At 34.1% G+C, this 15766-nt stretch overlaps 1 protein-coding gene across 1 annotated transcript in view; it reads left to right on the top strand.

Moving 5' to 3' along the window:
* Window positions 1–15273, top strand: part of LOC113829392 (collagen alpha chain CG42342) — a 40909-nt gene extending 25636 nt beyond the window's left edge. The window contains exons 13-26 of the mRNA XM_070132554.1: window positions 45–144; window positions 453–658; window positions 825–869; window positions 1550–1600; window positions 3390–3428; window positions 3654–3758; window positions 4025–4132; window positions 6056–6082; window positions 6303–6356; window positions 7076–7102; window positions 8083–8118; window positions 8462–8596; window positions 10488–10680; window positions 11885–15273. Of these exons, the coding sequence (XP_069988655.1) occupies window positions 45–144; window positions 453–658; window positions 825–869; window positions 1550–1600; window positions 3390–3428; window positions 3654–3758; window positions 4025–4132; window positions 6056–6082; window positions 6303–6356; window positions 7076–7102; window positions 8083–8118; window positions 8462–8596; window positions 10488–10640 (1086 nt within the window). The 3' untranslated portion in view covers window positions 10641–10680; window positions 11885–15273. The remainder of the gene's footprint in view (window positions 1–44; window positions 145–452; window positions 659–824; window positions 870–1549; window positions 1601–3389; window positions 3429–3653; window positions 3759–4024; window positions 4133–6055; window positions 6083–6302; window positions 6357–7075; window positions 7103–8082; window positions 8119–8461; window positions 8597–10487; window positions 10681–11884) is intronic.
* Window positions 15274–15766: the final 493 nt, after the last annotated feature.

Raw genomic sequence — 15766 nt, 5'->3', positions numbered from 1 at the left:
TGTAGGCTGATAGTGAGAGTTCATTAATGTGATTGTGGTGACAGGGACGACGTGGCCAACCAGGCACAGCAGCACAGAGAGGTCTTCCAGGAAAGCCTGGGCCTAAGGGTGAACCAGGACGAGTGGGCGACAGGGGTGAGAAAGGTGGGTTCTACAGAAGTGGACAAAGAAGTGAAAAGTGGTTTATATGTAAAGAGAAAAGGATTTTATTTATAAAGAAATTTTTAAAGGATATGCTGGAAAGTTCTTATTTAGTTCTTCTGTTGTTAAAATGACAATGAACCATAGTTGATTAATAGTAGAATCAGTAGGGCAAAAAATAACAAAATGAGAACAGCATATATTTTTGCTCACCCACATGAGGTTATACCCATGTACCAGATAGCAATATAATACATATTTGAAGCTGAGTCTAATATCAGTTTATGTTTTAATGGCTTTGCTGTACACAGGAGAGAAAGGTTCCATGGGTTCTATTGGTCCTAAGGGAGATAGTGGCCCAAGAGGACCCTCAGGCATTGATGGAATCCACGGCGAACCTGGCCCACAGGGTCCTCCTGGCCTTCCTGGGGCTCTTGGTCCTAAGGGAGAGAAGGGTGACTATGGTGATATAGGTCCTCCAGGTCTCATGGGACCCCCTGGCCTTCCTGGACCTCCAGTGAGTAAACAAAGAGAAATGATGATAAATGATGATAATGACTATATGGTGTTGTTAATAATTGCATTGCAAAGTTATGGAAAGTTATATCATGATGACATGGAACTGCTTTCTTTATGTGAGTGGCCTCACTTTTTCTAATGACTATCAATTTCTACCATTGAAGGGCCTGCCAGGTCTCAAAGGTGATAAGGGCGATAAGGGTGATTCGGTGAGTAAAATTGTGTGAAATTGGTGAAGGGAACGGACTTTTCTTAGTTTTCATTGGTCTTTTTGCAATATTATTATGAAATTCTTATCTATTTGTGTGGATTAGATGAGAGCAGATGTAATACCCTTGCTAATGTGTACGAAATATTAACATGAGGTCCTTTCTAGGTTGTACATAGGCAGGTTACTTTTAGACCCATTTTAGAGGAACATATCTGACCTACACAGTTTGTTAACCAACATGTTATGTTGAACCTACTTTTTCCAATACAGATTTTTTGTTTCATATATTCTATATTTAGCAAGGTAATTTACATGTTCTGCCTATTATTTAGTTATGTTTCAAAATAGAATTTGAAAAACACAGCACTCTGCTGTGTCACAAATGATTCACAATTTCCTATGTTTATGATGTGTGTTCATAATCCATTTTTTCAGCTTATTCACAATGTACACAAAGGTTTTAATGATATGCACATCAAGCTGTCAGAACTATAGTCAAGTTATTCCAGTTTATAGTATTAATCTACCATGAAGATATAGATTGCTAAAGATCACAAACATTTGATGGAAAGGAGTTGTGTCCCCCAGAAAAAGAAATTAGAGTAATTTAAATAGAATAGTCCCACCTCTGCTCATACTTGACATCATGGATGTTCTGTCTTGCTATTGGTCCACCAGGAGGGGCCCAAGTCACGGTCAGCTGTTGTGCGGCCGGCGAGGGGCAAACTTGTAAGTCGGTTTGTGGCCTGGACTTGTTGGGTGATGCCATGCTTATGGTTATAGAAGTCTTATTAATCCTGCCATGAATAGTACTTTTTTTTTTTTTTTTTTTTTTCTTAGCCCTTTTTTAATCCTAATGTTGAGGACTTTAAACAAGGAATGAACAGAGATCCATAAACTGGCTTACCCAACACCTCCTACGTCCCATATTTCAGAAGGGTCTGCTTATCCCACCTGCCCTCCATACCCCTGTCATGTTCTCACTTGATATGTCCTCAGACGAGCCAACATGTCAAAGCAGCTTTTTAGACACTTTATTTAAGTGCTTCATATTATTTTTGTGCACAGGAGACACAGGACATGTGGCGGCTTTCGACTTTCTGTAAAGTCTGTCTGATTTTTATTTGTGAAGTCTGTAAACCATAGCTTGTCACATTGTCTTTTGCCTCAACATTTTTATTTTATTTAGTTCGGCCAGTGACTTTATGATTTGAGCATGATTTAAAAAGATTTTTAATGTGTGTCTTTTCTTTTTTCCTGTGACTGCAAACCCAGAAACTGAAAAAACTGAGAAGAAGACAGGTAACTGCACGTTGTTTTTTTTCCTTCCTCTTCTTCTTCAATTATGTTTTTGTGTGTGGTATTCAATTTTTCCACCTTCTTTTCTATAGACTTTCTCCTTTCGTATCTGTGGTGATGAGTCTCATCGTCATGGTATGTTGTGAATATTCTGATGGTCCATTTATAATAAAATATCTTAAAGACAAGAGAAAACTGGGAAGCTAATACTAGTTTCAGATTTAGATTTTGATGTCAATCACTATGTTAAAATTATCAATAGAAATTGCATAAAAATTCTGATGAATGCTGATTTTTGCTCTTTGTGATATTTTTAATCTTTAGTACTGAATACTGATTAAGAATTAGTATTCAGTATGAAGCATACTCTTTACCAGAGTACTGTTATTTAAAAAAAACTAAAGTAATGGAGAAAGTAAGATATCTTTTTATGAGAAGTAATAGCACTGTCTTCTGATTTTTTCTCTGATTCATCCAGCTTTGAAATTAGATAATTTATTGCCTTCTGTTCGGCATATATTACATAGATATTTATTGCAAGGCCGACTTTAGCAACAGGAGATCATAAGTCAGCATCACTTTCTGATATTCTTAACATTACCTTATTCTACAATGTTGATATTTATAACTTGAAATGTTAGTTATTGAGATTTTAAATTGTCACTATTTGAAAGTTATTAATACTATTATCTTTGCAGTTTTCTCTTTTCCTTCATTTAAAAGGCATTTCCAAACTGTTTAAAGCACAGGTTTCAGTACTGATGCACTAGCAAATATCTATCTGTAGGTATTACCAATATCTTTCTAAACTTCATTATGGCTTGTGGAATTCTAACAGTGAATTTCTTCTTATTATTGTAGATAACATTTCTTATACTTTTTATCTTGTAAGATGATTTCACTCTGATCTGATTTTTGAGTATGTAGAAGGAATGAATTTCAAATTTCTAACCAATAAAGCCACAGGAAAATGAATTTCTCTTGTTTATTCTTGCATATCATATGGTGCCTGTGTTTATACATGATTTAGAAGCTTGCAGTTTGTATCCTTTTTATCTTTTTCTTGTATGAATACTGAATGTTTAAAAGCAAATGAAAAGATACAAGTGTTAAATGAAGTCTATTGGAATTATCATTTTATATTCTTTATTTTTTAATAATTATTTTATAATTGTATGTTTTGCATTGATAGGTTCTAAATCCAGTCATGTTCTTTCAGGGAGACAGTGGTATGTGGACGGAAGTAGAGGGAGAAGTGGTAAGTTGCAATGAGTATGACAGCAGTTGAATAAGCTCCCCATGATTTGAATATTAAATGGCTCTGATTTTCTTCATGTCACTCACTCGCTGAATTTTTGTTTATTAGAAAGTATTGCCTTCTTGTTTAGTGAAGAAACATGACCAATAAGAAGTGCCTGGAATTAGATTTAGGTGCTTGAAATTACCAGAATTTGGTGTCTTAATGGTGACACTTGCTTGACAGATCATGGGACCACCAGGACCTCCTGGACCACCAGGAACCCCAGGCTTGCAGGGTCCTCCAGGCATCAAAGGAGCAATGGGACAGGATGGCATTAAGGGTGATCCAGTAAGTTGGACCTTGTTTCTGTGTCCTATGGATTTTAATGTTCTTTATTATTTATGTTTGATACAATAAAGTTAACATTATTTAGTCTCATTTTCAAAGACCAAAATGCTGATTTTTTTTGAGAAGTTAGTTTTTGTTGCAAAACAGTGTGTAACATAATACTCTTTTTTTGTCTTATCTACTGCACCATAGTTTAAGTATAAGAGTAAAGAGAAAAAAGAGACCAGTTTTCCGACAGTCATAGTAAACAAAATCTTTTCTTCCAGGGTGAAAAGGGCGATAAGGGTGATCCTGGCCCCATGGGTCTTCCTGGTCCTATGGGAATCAGAGGAGAGGCTGGTCGAGCTGGAGAGAGTGGCAAACCTGGCCCAATGGTAAGGTGGTCTGGTAAAGGGATAAGACGATGGGGCTAATTTTGACGGTGGTGGATTTTGTCTTCTAATGCTTATTCTTTTTTCCATGGTGTTCATTGTGTGTCTGCCGTCGGATGCCACTTGTCACTACTGGAAGGGAAATGGATGCCTTACTCTTTTCCAATGTTGCTTTGAGTGATATAGGAAGCTTTTTTTCTAAGATGTGTGGCTCTCTTTTGTTGGCAGGGTTGGTTTTGATTTCAGCATTTGCATTTTATTTGTTTGCTTCTCTTTCCTATCTTTCTTTTTTTTTCTATCTTTTGCCATTTGTGGATGGAAGTGGCACCTTGTTTGACAACATATTGTTTTGTTGATTAGGATGTTGCTCTCTTGAAAAATTGCTTTTATAAGGGGGGGGGGGGTCTTTGAATGTTTCTGAAGGCTTCAAAGCTAGGTCAGGGATTTTGTAGGTTTTCAAAGTTTCTTTGATTTGTGCTGGTTTGGTTAAAAGTATGATCTACTAGTATGTTTAGTTGTGCTAGTATCTAAATTGCTGGGTTTGTTAATTATGTTTGGATTTGATTGTGAACAAGTGACTTGATTCTCAGTTGGAGGCAGTAATTGGGTAATATGTTGGTGATAACTTTTCTTGTTTCTTAATCTACATATGTAGTGAATGTAGTATAGAGTACAAATTGAAGTTTTCAGTTCTTTGTTTCTCAGTATCCAAATAAAGTGTGTATAGTGTAAGACATCTGTTCTGTGTATGACTTGATAAAATTAAAGTTGATTAGTAGTACAGAGTAATGTAAACAGAGATATTAGAATATAATGTTATATGCTTATATAGGAATTTGATTCAGTCATGTTAGAACATAAACTTTGGAAAGAATATAGATGTAGGTTATTGATTACAAATATTATTGATCTCAAAGTATAGTATTTGATGGCAAATATGCATGGTATGTGTACAGGTCTTGACCATAGAATGCTGGAAGAAAATTAACTGATATATTTCTTTATGTATTTTTCGTGATGGGTCTTTATAATCTGGCTATGAATGTTTTATACCCAAACTTAGAATTGAAATCAGTTTCTTTTTGTTTCACGTTTGTTTTGCAACACAGCACTTTAGAGGCTTTTGTTACTTTGTTATTGTTCCTCCTATGTTTTGCTTTGTTTTTTGTTTTTTATATAAGCATCAGCATTATGTTGCTAAGCATTAAGGGAGATAGCTAGAGTATTGTCTGGCATTTGTATGAAAAAGCTATATTCTTTTATTATTTTAAAAGAAAAAAAGGTCTTTGCATGATGAGCTTGACAGTGATAAGCATTTATATAGAATTTTTTTTTACCAGTTGAAGTAAGTCCAATCATAGTATATATTTGCGCTTGAAGAGATGTGCACACGATTCATCATCAGCTCAGGTGTGATGCTGATTAAAGAACATCATAGAAATAGATTAAAAGTACACCATCTGTATTTCATTGACGTAGGAAAATGGATTATAGTTATTTTCTGTAGTTTAAGATAGTCTGATTAAGCACATGCTTGAATTTATTGAATTATGTAAAGCATGGTATATTGAGCTTATACACTTAATTTGATCTCAATTATTGCTGAAACAATTATTTTCCCCGATTTTATCTCCATGTGTACTTCATTTCGAGGTAGATGAAATTTGTATTCGGTTTTGTAGATTGTTTAGTCCTTTACAAAACCTTTAAAAATATGTTTTTTTTTTAATTTAGATAGAAATTTTGATGTAAGAAATCATATTTTTGGAACATGCATGGCTTGGTTTGCTAATACAAGCATTTTTACACGTGCATGACATCTAGTTAAATTGGCATAAATGATGTGTAGTACAAATTATATGTATGCCATGACATTCAGCATTTTCTTGTTATTGTAATAATTCTCATGTTAATTTGTTTCAACAGGGACCTCCTGGGCTGGATGGTATTAAGGTGAGTTAACTTTGAATATCTTGCTTGGTGTTTAGGTGTTGAATATACGAAGTAGTTTTTAAATATCATTAAGATGGAAATTAATCACTTAGACCAATTTAACAGTAGTTATAATGGTTTGTGTAGCAAGATTATATATTTAAAAAGGGAGTAAAAGGTCCTAGCAACCTTTTTAGTTTTGTTTAGATTTCAGTTTTGTAATTTTACACTTATTCCACAGGGTGCTAGAGGTGAAATTGGCAAAAAGGGTGAACGAGGTGATCCTGGACTACCTGTAAGTCAAATTGTTGTTTTTAATACTAACAAGATGTGGGCCCTCGGTGTCTGTCTGTTCATGTCAAAGTCCTTGTCTTTTGTAAAATCATTGTTTAAGTTGGCACAATTTTTACCTTGTAATTTCTTTTTGTGATATTGTTTATTTATTTATGCACTAATAATTTCATACCTACAATATGTTTTCTTTTCTCTGGGCCATACGTATACAGTGGTAGAATACTGTTTATCTTTTCAATCCTTTTATTTTGATTATGATGAATAACAATAGACTAAGAGATGGCAGTGAGAGAAAAGGAACCATATTGCAATAAAAAATCTAAGCTTTTTATGTGTAATTTCAATATTTGTAAAGACTCTTATGACGAGTCCTAAGACTATTTGTTTCACACACTTGTCTGTGTTTTATGTATCAATTTGAGTCCTTATCCTACTTTCTTTTGTTTATGGTGCTTTGTGTGTCCTATCCTGAAGCAGTTGTCATTCCATATTCTCACTTTTTAAAAAGTTTATTCAAAAGGGAAATTCCGGTCCATTTTGTACGTCTACAGTTTTTCATTTAGTAACTTGGTTTGGGTATTATATCTAGAAACAGTAACCAACGCCAGCTGTAGTTTAATGGTTGTAAGTGGTAAGGTCATACAAGAACATGGAGTGACAATTGTAGTTGTAACCCCCACATCCTGTAATTACTAATGTTCCAACATCTTTTGCTTCTAGGGAACGGACGGGATTCCAGGGGTTGAGGTACTAACCATGGATGGTTTTGCTATTTTGCATGTGCTTGGATCTGCTAAATTAAAAGTCTATTTCTACTGTAATTCTACTGTATTGAAAAAAGAGAAAGAAGAATACATTTACAGATTTTGATAGCTTTTGTTTCTCTTTGTTTATATTAGCATACTTCCTAACTATTTTTATGAACCTTGGTTCGTATTTCCACTGAGGTTTTGAGTTTCAGAAGGATTTGAAGATTGACATATTATATTCTTTCATGTTACAAAATAGGAGTAATAAATATATCTGAAGTATGAATGACAATTCATTTTAATATATTGCAGTCTGTGATTGAGAAATAAGTGTTATTGGAAATTAATACATTTCTGTATACATTTCTAAGCTTAAAGAAAAGCATTGGTAATAGGACTCTTTTAATGACAATTCACGATGCTTAAAGAATATTATCTCAGTTTATATATTTTACTTACTGTACTTGAAAGTTTACAACAGGATCTTTATGTACTTCTTTTCCTTCTATGGCGTCGCCTTTCACTGAGAGTAGGGAAGAAGGTTGTGGCTCCTTGTAAGCAAACGCTAGTTCTTTTGGATATACAAAAAAGGCAATTTTAAAAAACTTGATTAATTTTCATAATGTACTAAAGCTACTGCTCTTGAGACTATGGACTTTATCAGTTAGCAAACTGCTTTTCTCTCAATTAGATCACCAGTTGCTTCCTATTAAAGTATACTTTAAAGTACTGTAGTTTTCTTGTCTTTGTAATTTGATTAACCTATTTAGTTCCTATAAAGCTTGTACTGATGTAATATTATTGGTAAATTATCATATAGAATTTCTGAAAATTTCACAGATACAATTGAGTAATTAGAAAAGATCCAGTTAGCACTATATTATTATTGTTCAATATAGTTTATTAGGAAGAGAACAAAAAAATAGGATGATCAAATGCACAGGATCTGACACCTTCTATTCCTCTTTAACTCCCCAGGGACCTAAGGGCGAGAAGGGCATGAAAGGAGAAAGGGTAAGTGTTGGTTTTGATCCCACGACCTCTATTGCATTGCTGTTTCTTTTTCTCTACTTGAACTGTGACAAATGTATGATACATACTTTTTACTTCATTCTGCCATAAGAGTTCACTTTGGTCTTTTTTCAAGGATTGGCTTCCCTTCTCCTGTTACAAAAGACAAACTTCTACTTTGCTTGCTTTATATTCATATCTTTTGGAGAAAAAAGAAGCATGTTTTCTCATCACTACTATTCACTACTCACTTTACACTTATCGCAGAGGGCTTACTGCCGTCACCATAACATCTTCTTCCCTATCTTAAATAATTCAGCCTATTTTGAACACTTACTAAAACTAGGGTAATCAGGGACGGCGTGGACGTCGAGGCAATCCTGGACCTAAGGGAGAGATGGGAGTTCCTGGCCTGGATGCTCCTTGCCCGACAGGACCTGACGGCCTTCCTCTACCTGGGTGCGGTTGGCGGCCGGGTCAGGTGAGCTAAAAAGTCTTGTTGTGTTGAGGTTGCTTTAGTTTTATTTTGCTGTGTGATGTAGAGGATTTGTAGGAATTTTATTTATTTTTTATTTATTCTTAATGTTTAGAGACAGGGTGTTGTTGATTTTTTAAAAACTTTGCTTCCACAGGAGCTTGTTGGGAAGGTATGTGACTCTTTGTAATGGATTGTGTAAAGAGTGACACATTAACTCATTGATGCTGGAGATATGTGCTGTCCACTGTCCATTATCTTTTTTTTTCTATTGCTGATTCAAGGAAAGGGAAAAATATGTGAGATCAGGTAGGCCAAGTAATTGTAACTAATTGGTAATTGGTAATTGTGTTGAAACAAAACCATAGTGGACAGTGCGCAGATACATGCACTTCCAGTGTCAGCGAGTTGATAAAAAAAAAAAATAATTGCATGGTTTAATAATTAGAGATAACATTTTGCTTGTAAAGAGTTGGGGAAAATATTCTAGTATACTGTACTTTCAGAAGGGAGGGAATTATGATATAGTGCGTGCATGGAGAACACTATTAAGTGAATTTTCATCCAGTTTAAGCATCAAGTAAAGTACTTTTTTAGGTCTAAATAATTACATTTGTTATAATGAGGTCATTTGTGTGCACAAACACTATGCACATACATGAACACATGCAATCATGCAATCACACATGCACATATCCACACACACACACACACACACACACACACACACACACACACACACACACACACACACACACACACACACACACACACGCACACACACACACATACATACACACACACACACACACACACACACACACACACACACACACACACACACACATGCACACATACACACATACACATACACATACACACACACATACACACACACACATACACACACACACATACACACATACACACATACACACACACACACACACACACACACACACACACACACACACACACACACACACACACACACACACACACACACACACACACACACACACACACACACACACACACACATTGATACACATGCAGACCCACTTTCTAATAAGCATTCACAAATTCTCATGCAGTGATTAGGAAAAACATTAATTCAGATCATATTTATGCCATGAAATAATAACTTTGAATAATTTTTTTGTGATTGATATTTGCACTTGCTTAAAGTAAAATCCTGTTATAAGATTTGTAATACTGATTGTGATATTGATATACAATCTTTAAACAATATGTTTGTGAGGTTCTCTTCACACTATTTCTACATCAAACTAGATTTCTTAACAGATGTATTTTGATATATACTCCTTGCTTACAGGTTTAATTTTGATATTTAGAGAATATTGTTTTAGTTAACGTGTGTTATTCAAGAATGTAAGTGACAAGCTGAAAGTGAATACTGTACTTTTCATTCCTGTCATTTCTTTGTATGTGTTACCAAATATTTTTCAAATATGAATTATTGTGAGCTTGTGTAGATTTTGACATATTCTTGAATTTATCTTTAAAGCAAACTTCATATGTATGAGCAGATTTGTTCCACCATGAACAAAGACACACAAATGGAATTGTAGTTGCAGCACTAACTATGACCTGCCTATAGCACTTGCTGCTGAATGTTTTCCTGAAGAGCTTTCCAAGCCTCTGCCCCACTGTCCCCTTTCCCTTCCCCTTCCCCTTCCCCTTCCCCTTTCCCTTCCCCTTCCCCTTTCCCTTTCCCTTTCCCTTTCCCTTTCCCTTCCCCCTCCCTTTCCCCTTCCCCTTTCCTTTCCTTCTCTCCTCCTCCTCCCATCACCCCCTAAAATCACGTTGAAAAAAAAGCTTTATGAAAGCATTTATGGAGTCACCTTGTAACGCTAGCTAACTTGCCTCCTCATAGGGGAGGAATATAATGCGTCCCTTGGGTGTGGGTTTGGGCATCAGTCCCATTGATGCATCTCCATTGGAGCCACCCATCACCACCTCCACGATTGCGCCTTTGGATGACTATGACGACTATGAAGACTATGAGGATGAGGACTCTAAGAAATGAGATCCGCACTAACTCACTAACACCTCATCAGTCCTGGGCTGTGAGTTGCTGTCTGGTCACGTAGAGAGTTTGGATGAAGTAACAGAGGTTGTAGCCTCTGCTATAAAGGCTGATAGAATTCATTCATAATTGCCATTTTATTTTCTTGCTCGTGTTATTTTTTTCTTCAAGTATTATTGCTATGATTCATTATTTAAAAAGAATATAAGTTTCTCAAATTTCTTTAGTCTTGCTGCCTATTGCTTGTATCTCACTGTTATTTTCTTCTGATGTATGCTTAGATTTATTACATGGCTGTATGTGTATAATAGATGTTTTGTAAAGCTTCTTCATTTATGCTTTATGAGTAGCAAGAGTAAAGGCCACTATATATCACCTAATTTCTATGGACATTTTAAATTTTAAGTGTTCATATTTTGTCAAAATTATACATGACAAAAGAAAATACCAAAATTAAGTATTTAATAACAGTTGTCATTATGGAAGCTAAATGTATTTAGCATATATAGCTAGAAGCAGAAGTAAAATCCTTCCATACAAACTTTACATTATTTTTCTTCATATGTAAATTGTAAGTGGTGCCTATGGGCTTACTTTTCTACAAGATTGCAGTTTGGGAATGCAGATATTGTGAAGCATTGAGCTTTATTTTGAACTTTGTTATTCCTTGGCCACTGAAAGAGACATATGCATGATTTTTTCAAATATATTAGAACAAGCAAGACATTAGATTTTTTCTACTTCTCATTCTTTATTTCTGTGCTTTAATGTGGTTAATTTCTTTAGTTATGTTGTTCATTCAGTATCTGAGCATAGAATTGAACTGCACTAGACAGTGAATGATGTCAGTTGATATTTGGCATTTCTATTTATTATGTAATAGGCAGTGGAATATCTTTATATAGATACCTACTATTTTTGCATGATTAGTTTTTAACACAATGCTTGATAGACAAAACTCTGTTATCTGTTATTTTGTTATTATATTGTAGTTTCAGCATGATGTGATTCCTTATGTTTTTAAGTATTTAACTGCATTGCATTATAACATGAAATTATTATGTCTGGAATTTGAATCAACATATAGTACATCATTGTTACCAGAATACTTTTTCCTGCTTTACTATTACGTTGTTTACATGAAAATATCTGTAGGTTTTATGCATGAGAATATTAACTATATACTGTATTATATTACAAAATACCAATTGTCTTTAATTCTAATTAAGCATTCTAATTTCCAGAGCTTTAATGACCTTTTTAATCGTCATTAGTGGCTGCAGAAGTAAAGGTTACGCCAGCGACAACCACGGATAGAAGTAGATCCAGACTATCTCACCTTGAAGTGTTGGATTAGAAGAAAACAAGCAAGAAACGTTACAAACTTTAAAAGCAAGAAGAGAAAATAGAAGTTATAATTCAGTAGATTTTCTGGACAGCCATTGGTTTTAATATGTCTTTATGTTTACAACTTCAGATCAGCCTTAAGTTCAAGCAAAATGTACTGAACATGTTGAAAGAAGCGTTGGCAGTGAACTTTAGATTTTTCCCTTTGTATATAGTGTACAGAAGTTTCTACTGTCCTTGGTCCACAGTGACGGTGTATAGTGAGTTCCTTTATGTTGACCCTTAATTTCAGTGCTTACCTTGAAACTAACACAGAGGGGCAGACCTCGACTGGACATCACATAAACTACAGTATGGCACTGCATGGATGTTTAGTGTGCTACTCCTGTATAGCAAGCATGTTACAGAATAACTGCCATAGTTTAGTAATTGTTATACAATATGTTTTCCTTTTATGTTAAAAGGTATGCACTTTGTTATTTTTATTTGATTTTTTTTTAATGCTGATATTTTTGTTTTTTTAAATGTCTTTTAACTCAGATTTTTTGTTTATCTTTTTTTTTGGTTTTAGTGATTTGACAAGTGTATTGCATAAATTTTAAGAAACTTCATACAGTTGACTTAAGACAAGAAAATAAAAAGCATATATGGTAATGAAATGTTCAACAGAGCTGCCATAATGAATATATGCAGTGTTTACATCAGAACGTATATATATATCAGATTTACAGTGTAGCAAATACAGGAATGATCAGCACCACTGTATCATGCAATGTCTCCATGTCCAAAATATGGAAGAATAGTAAAGCGAAATGTCATCTCCACAAAATCTAATGTTATCCATTGTTTGAAGCATCCTTTAATAATGAAAGAACTTCTATTGTATGTGTATTAACTTCGACATCTGTTTAGAGAGTTTTCTTCCATATTTTGGGCACTATGTGAATAAGAAAGTGTTCTGAGAGTTTTGAGCAAACGTAAATAGTTGATAGTGCAGCTGTCCTGTTGTGCCCGATGATAGGTGGAGCCTGACCCCCTCTGAGGGATGAGTAGCCCTGTTGAACAGTGAGGTGACAAGCACACATCAGATGTGTAGTTATTTAAGCCAGTCTCCGAAGTGGAGAAACTCAAGGATCAAACCTGTCGATGGATGAAGGATATACAAGAGATCTTCCAGTTTTTTTCATTATTTTCGTAACTTGTAATACAGAAATCAAAGGTTTTAAGCACAAAATATCCAAATGTTAAGATATTGCAAAAATATTGTTGTGAATGAACTTTTATTGATGATTAAATTGTATAATAATTTTAACAAAATGTGATTTTTTACCTTTTAAAGATGAAGCCATAACAGTTGTGTTGTTTGACATATAAAGTTGATTAAATAAGTGTACATTTGCTTTGTAAAAGAAAAAAAAAAGTATTGGTGTTCATTCACAGCAATAGCCTGAATTTCTTTACTTTATTTGTTTTTAGCTCAATGGTGAGCAAGAATATCTAAAAAGAATAAAGTTTCTTAACCTCATAAATTGTAAGACATATCCACAATGACAATTCAGCCACTTCTGATAATTGTTGGTTTGTTGGACAGCTGAGAATATCACAAGGCACTGCTCATATCACAAACATACCCAGTGACCAGCAGTTATCCATGTGGTTGAGGCTGATTGGAATTTAGGAGAAACATTTACAAAACCGTGTGTGGTTGACTCGAGTTCAAAAGTCCTAAACCTTGAGTGTTAGGATGTAAAAATTACTCCAGAATGATTTTGTTTTTACTCAGGATGTAAGCTTCCAGTAGTTAAAAGAAATTATAATCACTGTATATTGTGAGTACGTTTAAATACTTTTTGTAGAGATGATATAATTCCAGTCTTTTTTTGAGTTATTTAATAGGAAAAAATTCTAGTTATAAGTTGATTTATAATTATTGACAATTTCATTTCTAATTAATGAAAAAATACTAGTAAAGGACTTGAAAGAACACTGTGGAATATTTCTAAGTAGTTAGTTATATTAAAATGTTAAAAAATCAAATAATACTTTTGTCTCATTATACTCATCTTCAATGCTAAACTCAATTAGTTATTGTGTGTTTGATAAATTTAGAATACATATATTACCTCAACATATTGCTGCAGTAGAAATGCTCAGTTCCTCATGCTAATCAATGTCTGTGTGCAAAGTGTTTTTGGTAGTGTGGGTGCCACCTAATTGTGTGTTTGTATAAATGAATATGTTCTCACCTGTTTAGGAGAAGCTAAAGAGATTTTGGATGTAAATATTGATGCCCTCCAGAAATTTTTTGCATGTTTATGTAGTTCTTTAGGTAAGGACAAGAATAAAATGCATTTGTTTATTTTTATTAGCCAGTAGAATCTCAAATTAATCTATTATTGTCTTTTGCTATAGTTACCATATGTTTTTGTGGGACATCTTCTAGTCAGAATGCCTATACATTACTCATTTTGAATTCTACTTTATACTATATTTTTGATAACAAAAATACACAAGACCTGTAGATGATATGCATGTATCATTTGAATTTATGTTGGAAGTTATGCTCGACAGGATTCCTTTCATTACCACTACCTGACAGATGGAAAGCAGCTTTTTGAGAACAAGTGTGAACAATGACCAATGGGAGATATGTATGGTAACTATAGTGTGACTTGTATGATAGCCCTAATATACAAGATCATGATTTTGATACAAGCGGTCACAAGTGCAAAGTTTATGCTAAGTCCCTACCCTCCATATTTTATCCCCTTCTTACTTTATTGACTCTGTGGCATTCACTGGTTGGGTAAGTATTGTATGAAAGCATGATCTTAATATTAAATTCCTTCCCTCATAAGATAGTTGTAGCTAATGCCATGGGCAAAGTAAGAGGAAACTATGATTTATACAGTCTTATTAATGATAACTAACTGAATAAGCCACTGTCAAAGTCTCTGAGATTTTCATATTATGTTAGGACAAAGAAAAAAATACAAAAAAACTTTGCAAATACATACACACACTATTAAGCTCTTAATTGTTATTAAAGCAAGAAAAGAAAGGATCTGGGAACAACCCCCAACTTTTTTGAGCTTACAAAAGAAATAAATATTGCAAAAAAAGTCTATGGATGTCACATCATCTATAACGTAGATAAAGGACATTCACCTGCTCTAGGCACTGCAGCTTCATTTTTTCTAACTCTCGAGCCTTGTATAGTTTTGAAGTAAGGTTTGAGTAATGTAAAGCTTGTAAGTTATGAAATAAAATCTGTGTATGATTGTGATACGGCATTTTCTTGTATACCTTTTTTGTTTTATTGATATCACAACTGATTTTCATATTTCCAAATGCAAAGAACATCAGAGGAAGAATAAATTGTAATGGAAATGGGTATTTTGAAGCTAAAAAAGAAATTGCGTTAAACCACTCAATATCAAAACTCAACCCCTCAAAATTTATGAGATACCCAGTGCTGTTTTATATTTCAAAGCAAATTTCACTTTGTAAAGATATGAATTTATTACATGGCATACAGAAAGAGAATAAAGATTACAGCTAAATGTTTGGTAAGGAAATAAACAAATATATTGCAGACTTATTGGAAAAGGAGGTTTAAGTTGGTAATGCATTTCTGAGGTGAAGATTATTATAAAATTACTAAAGGAAGAAAGTTTTGAAATTAATTATCATTGATGAAAATTTTCATCTGTTGCAGAAGTATTAAAACACAATGATACTTATGCGGTATGATTAAAAGGAAAATGGTAGCTTTCGAG

This window comes from Penaeus vannamei, chromosome 17 (assembly GCF_042767895.1).
Source record: "Penaeus vannamei isolate JL-2024 chromosome 17, ASM4276789v1, whole genome shotgun sequence".
In the NCBI taxonomy this organism is placed as follows: Eukaryota; Metazoa; Arthropoda; class Malacostraca; order Decapoda; family Penaeidae; genus Penaeus; species Penaeus vannamei.
The sequence above is the reverse complement of the archived record's forward strand: the minus strand, read 5'-3'. Positions and strand labels throughout refer to the sequence as shown.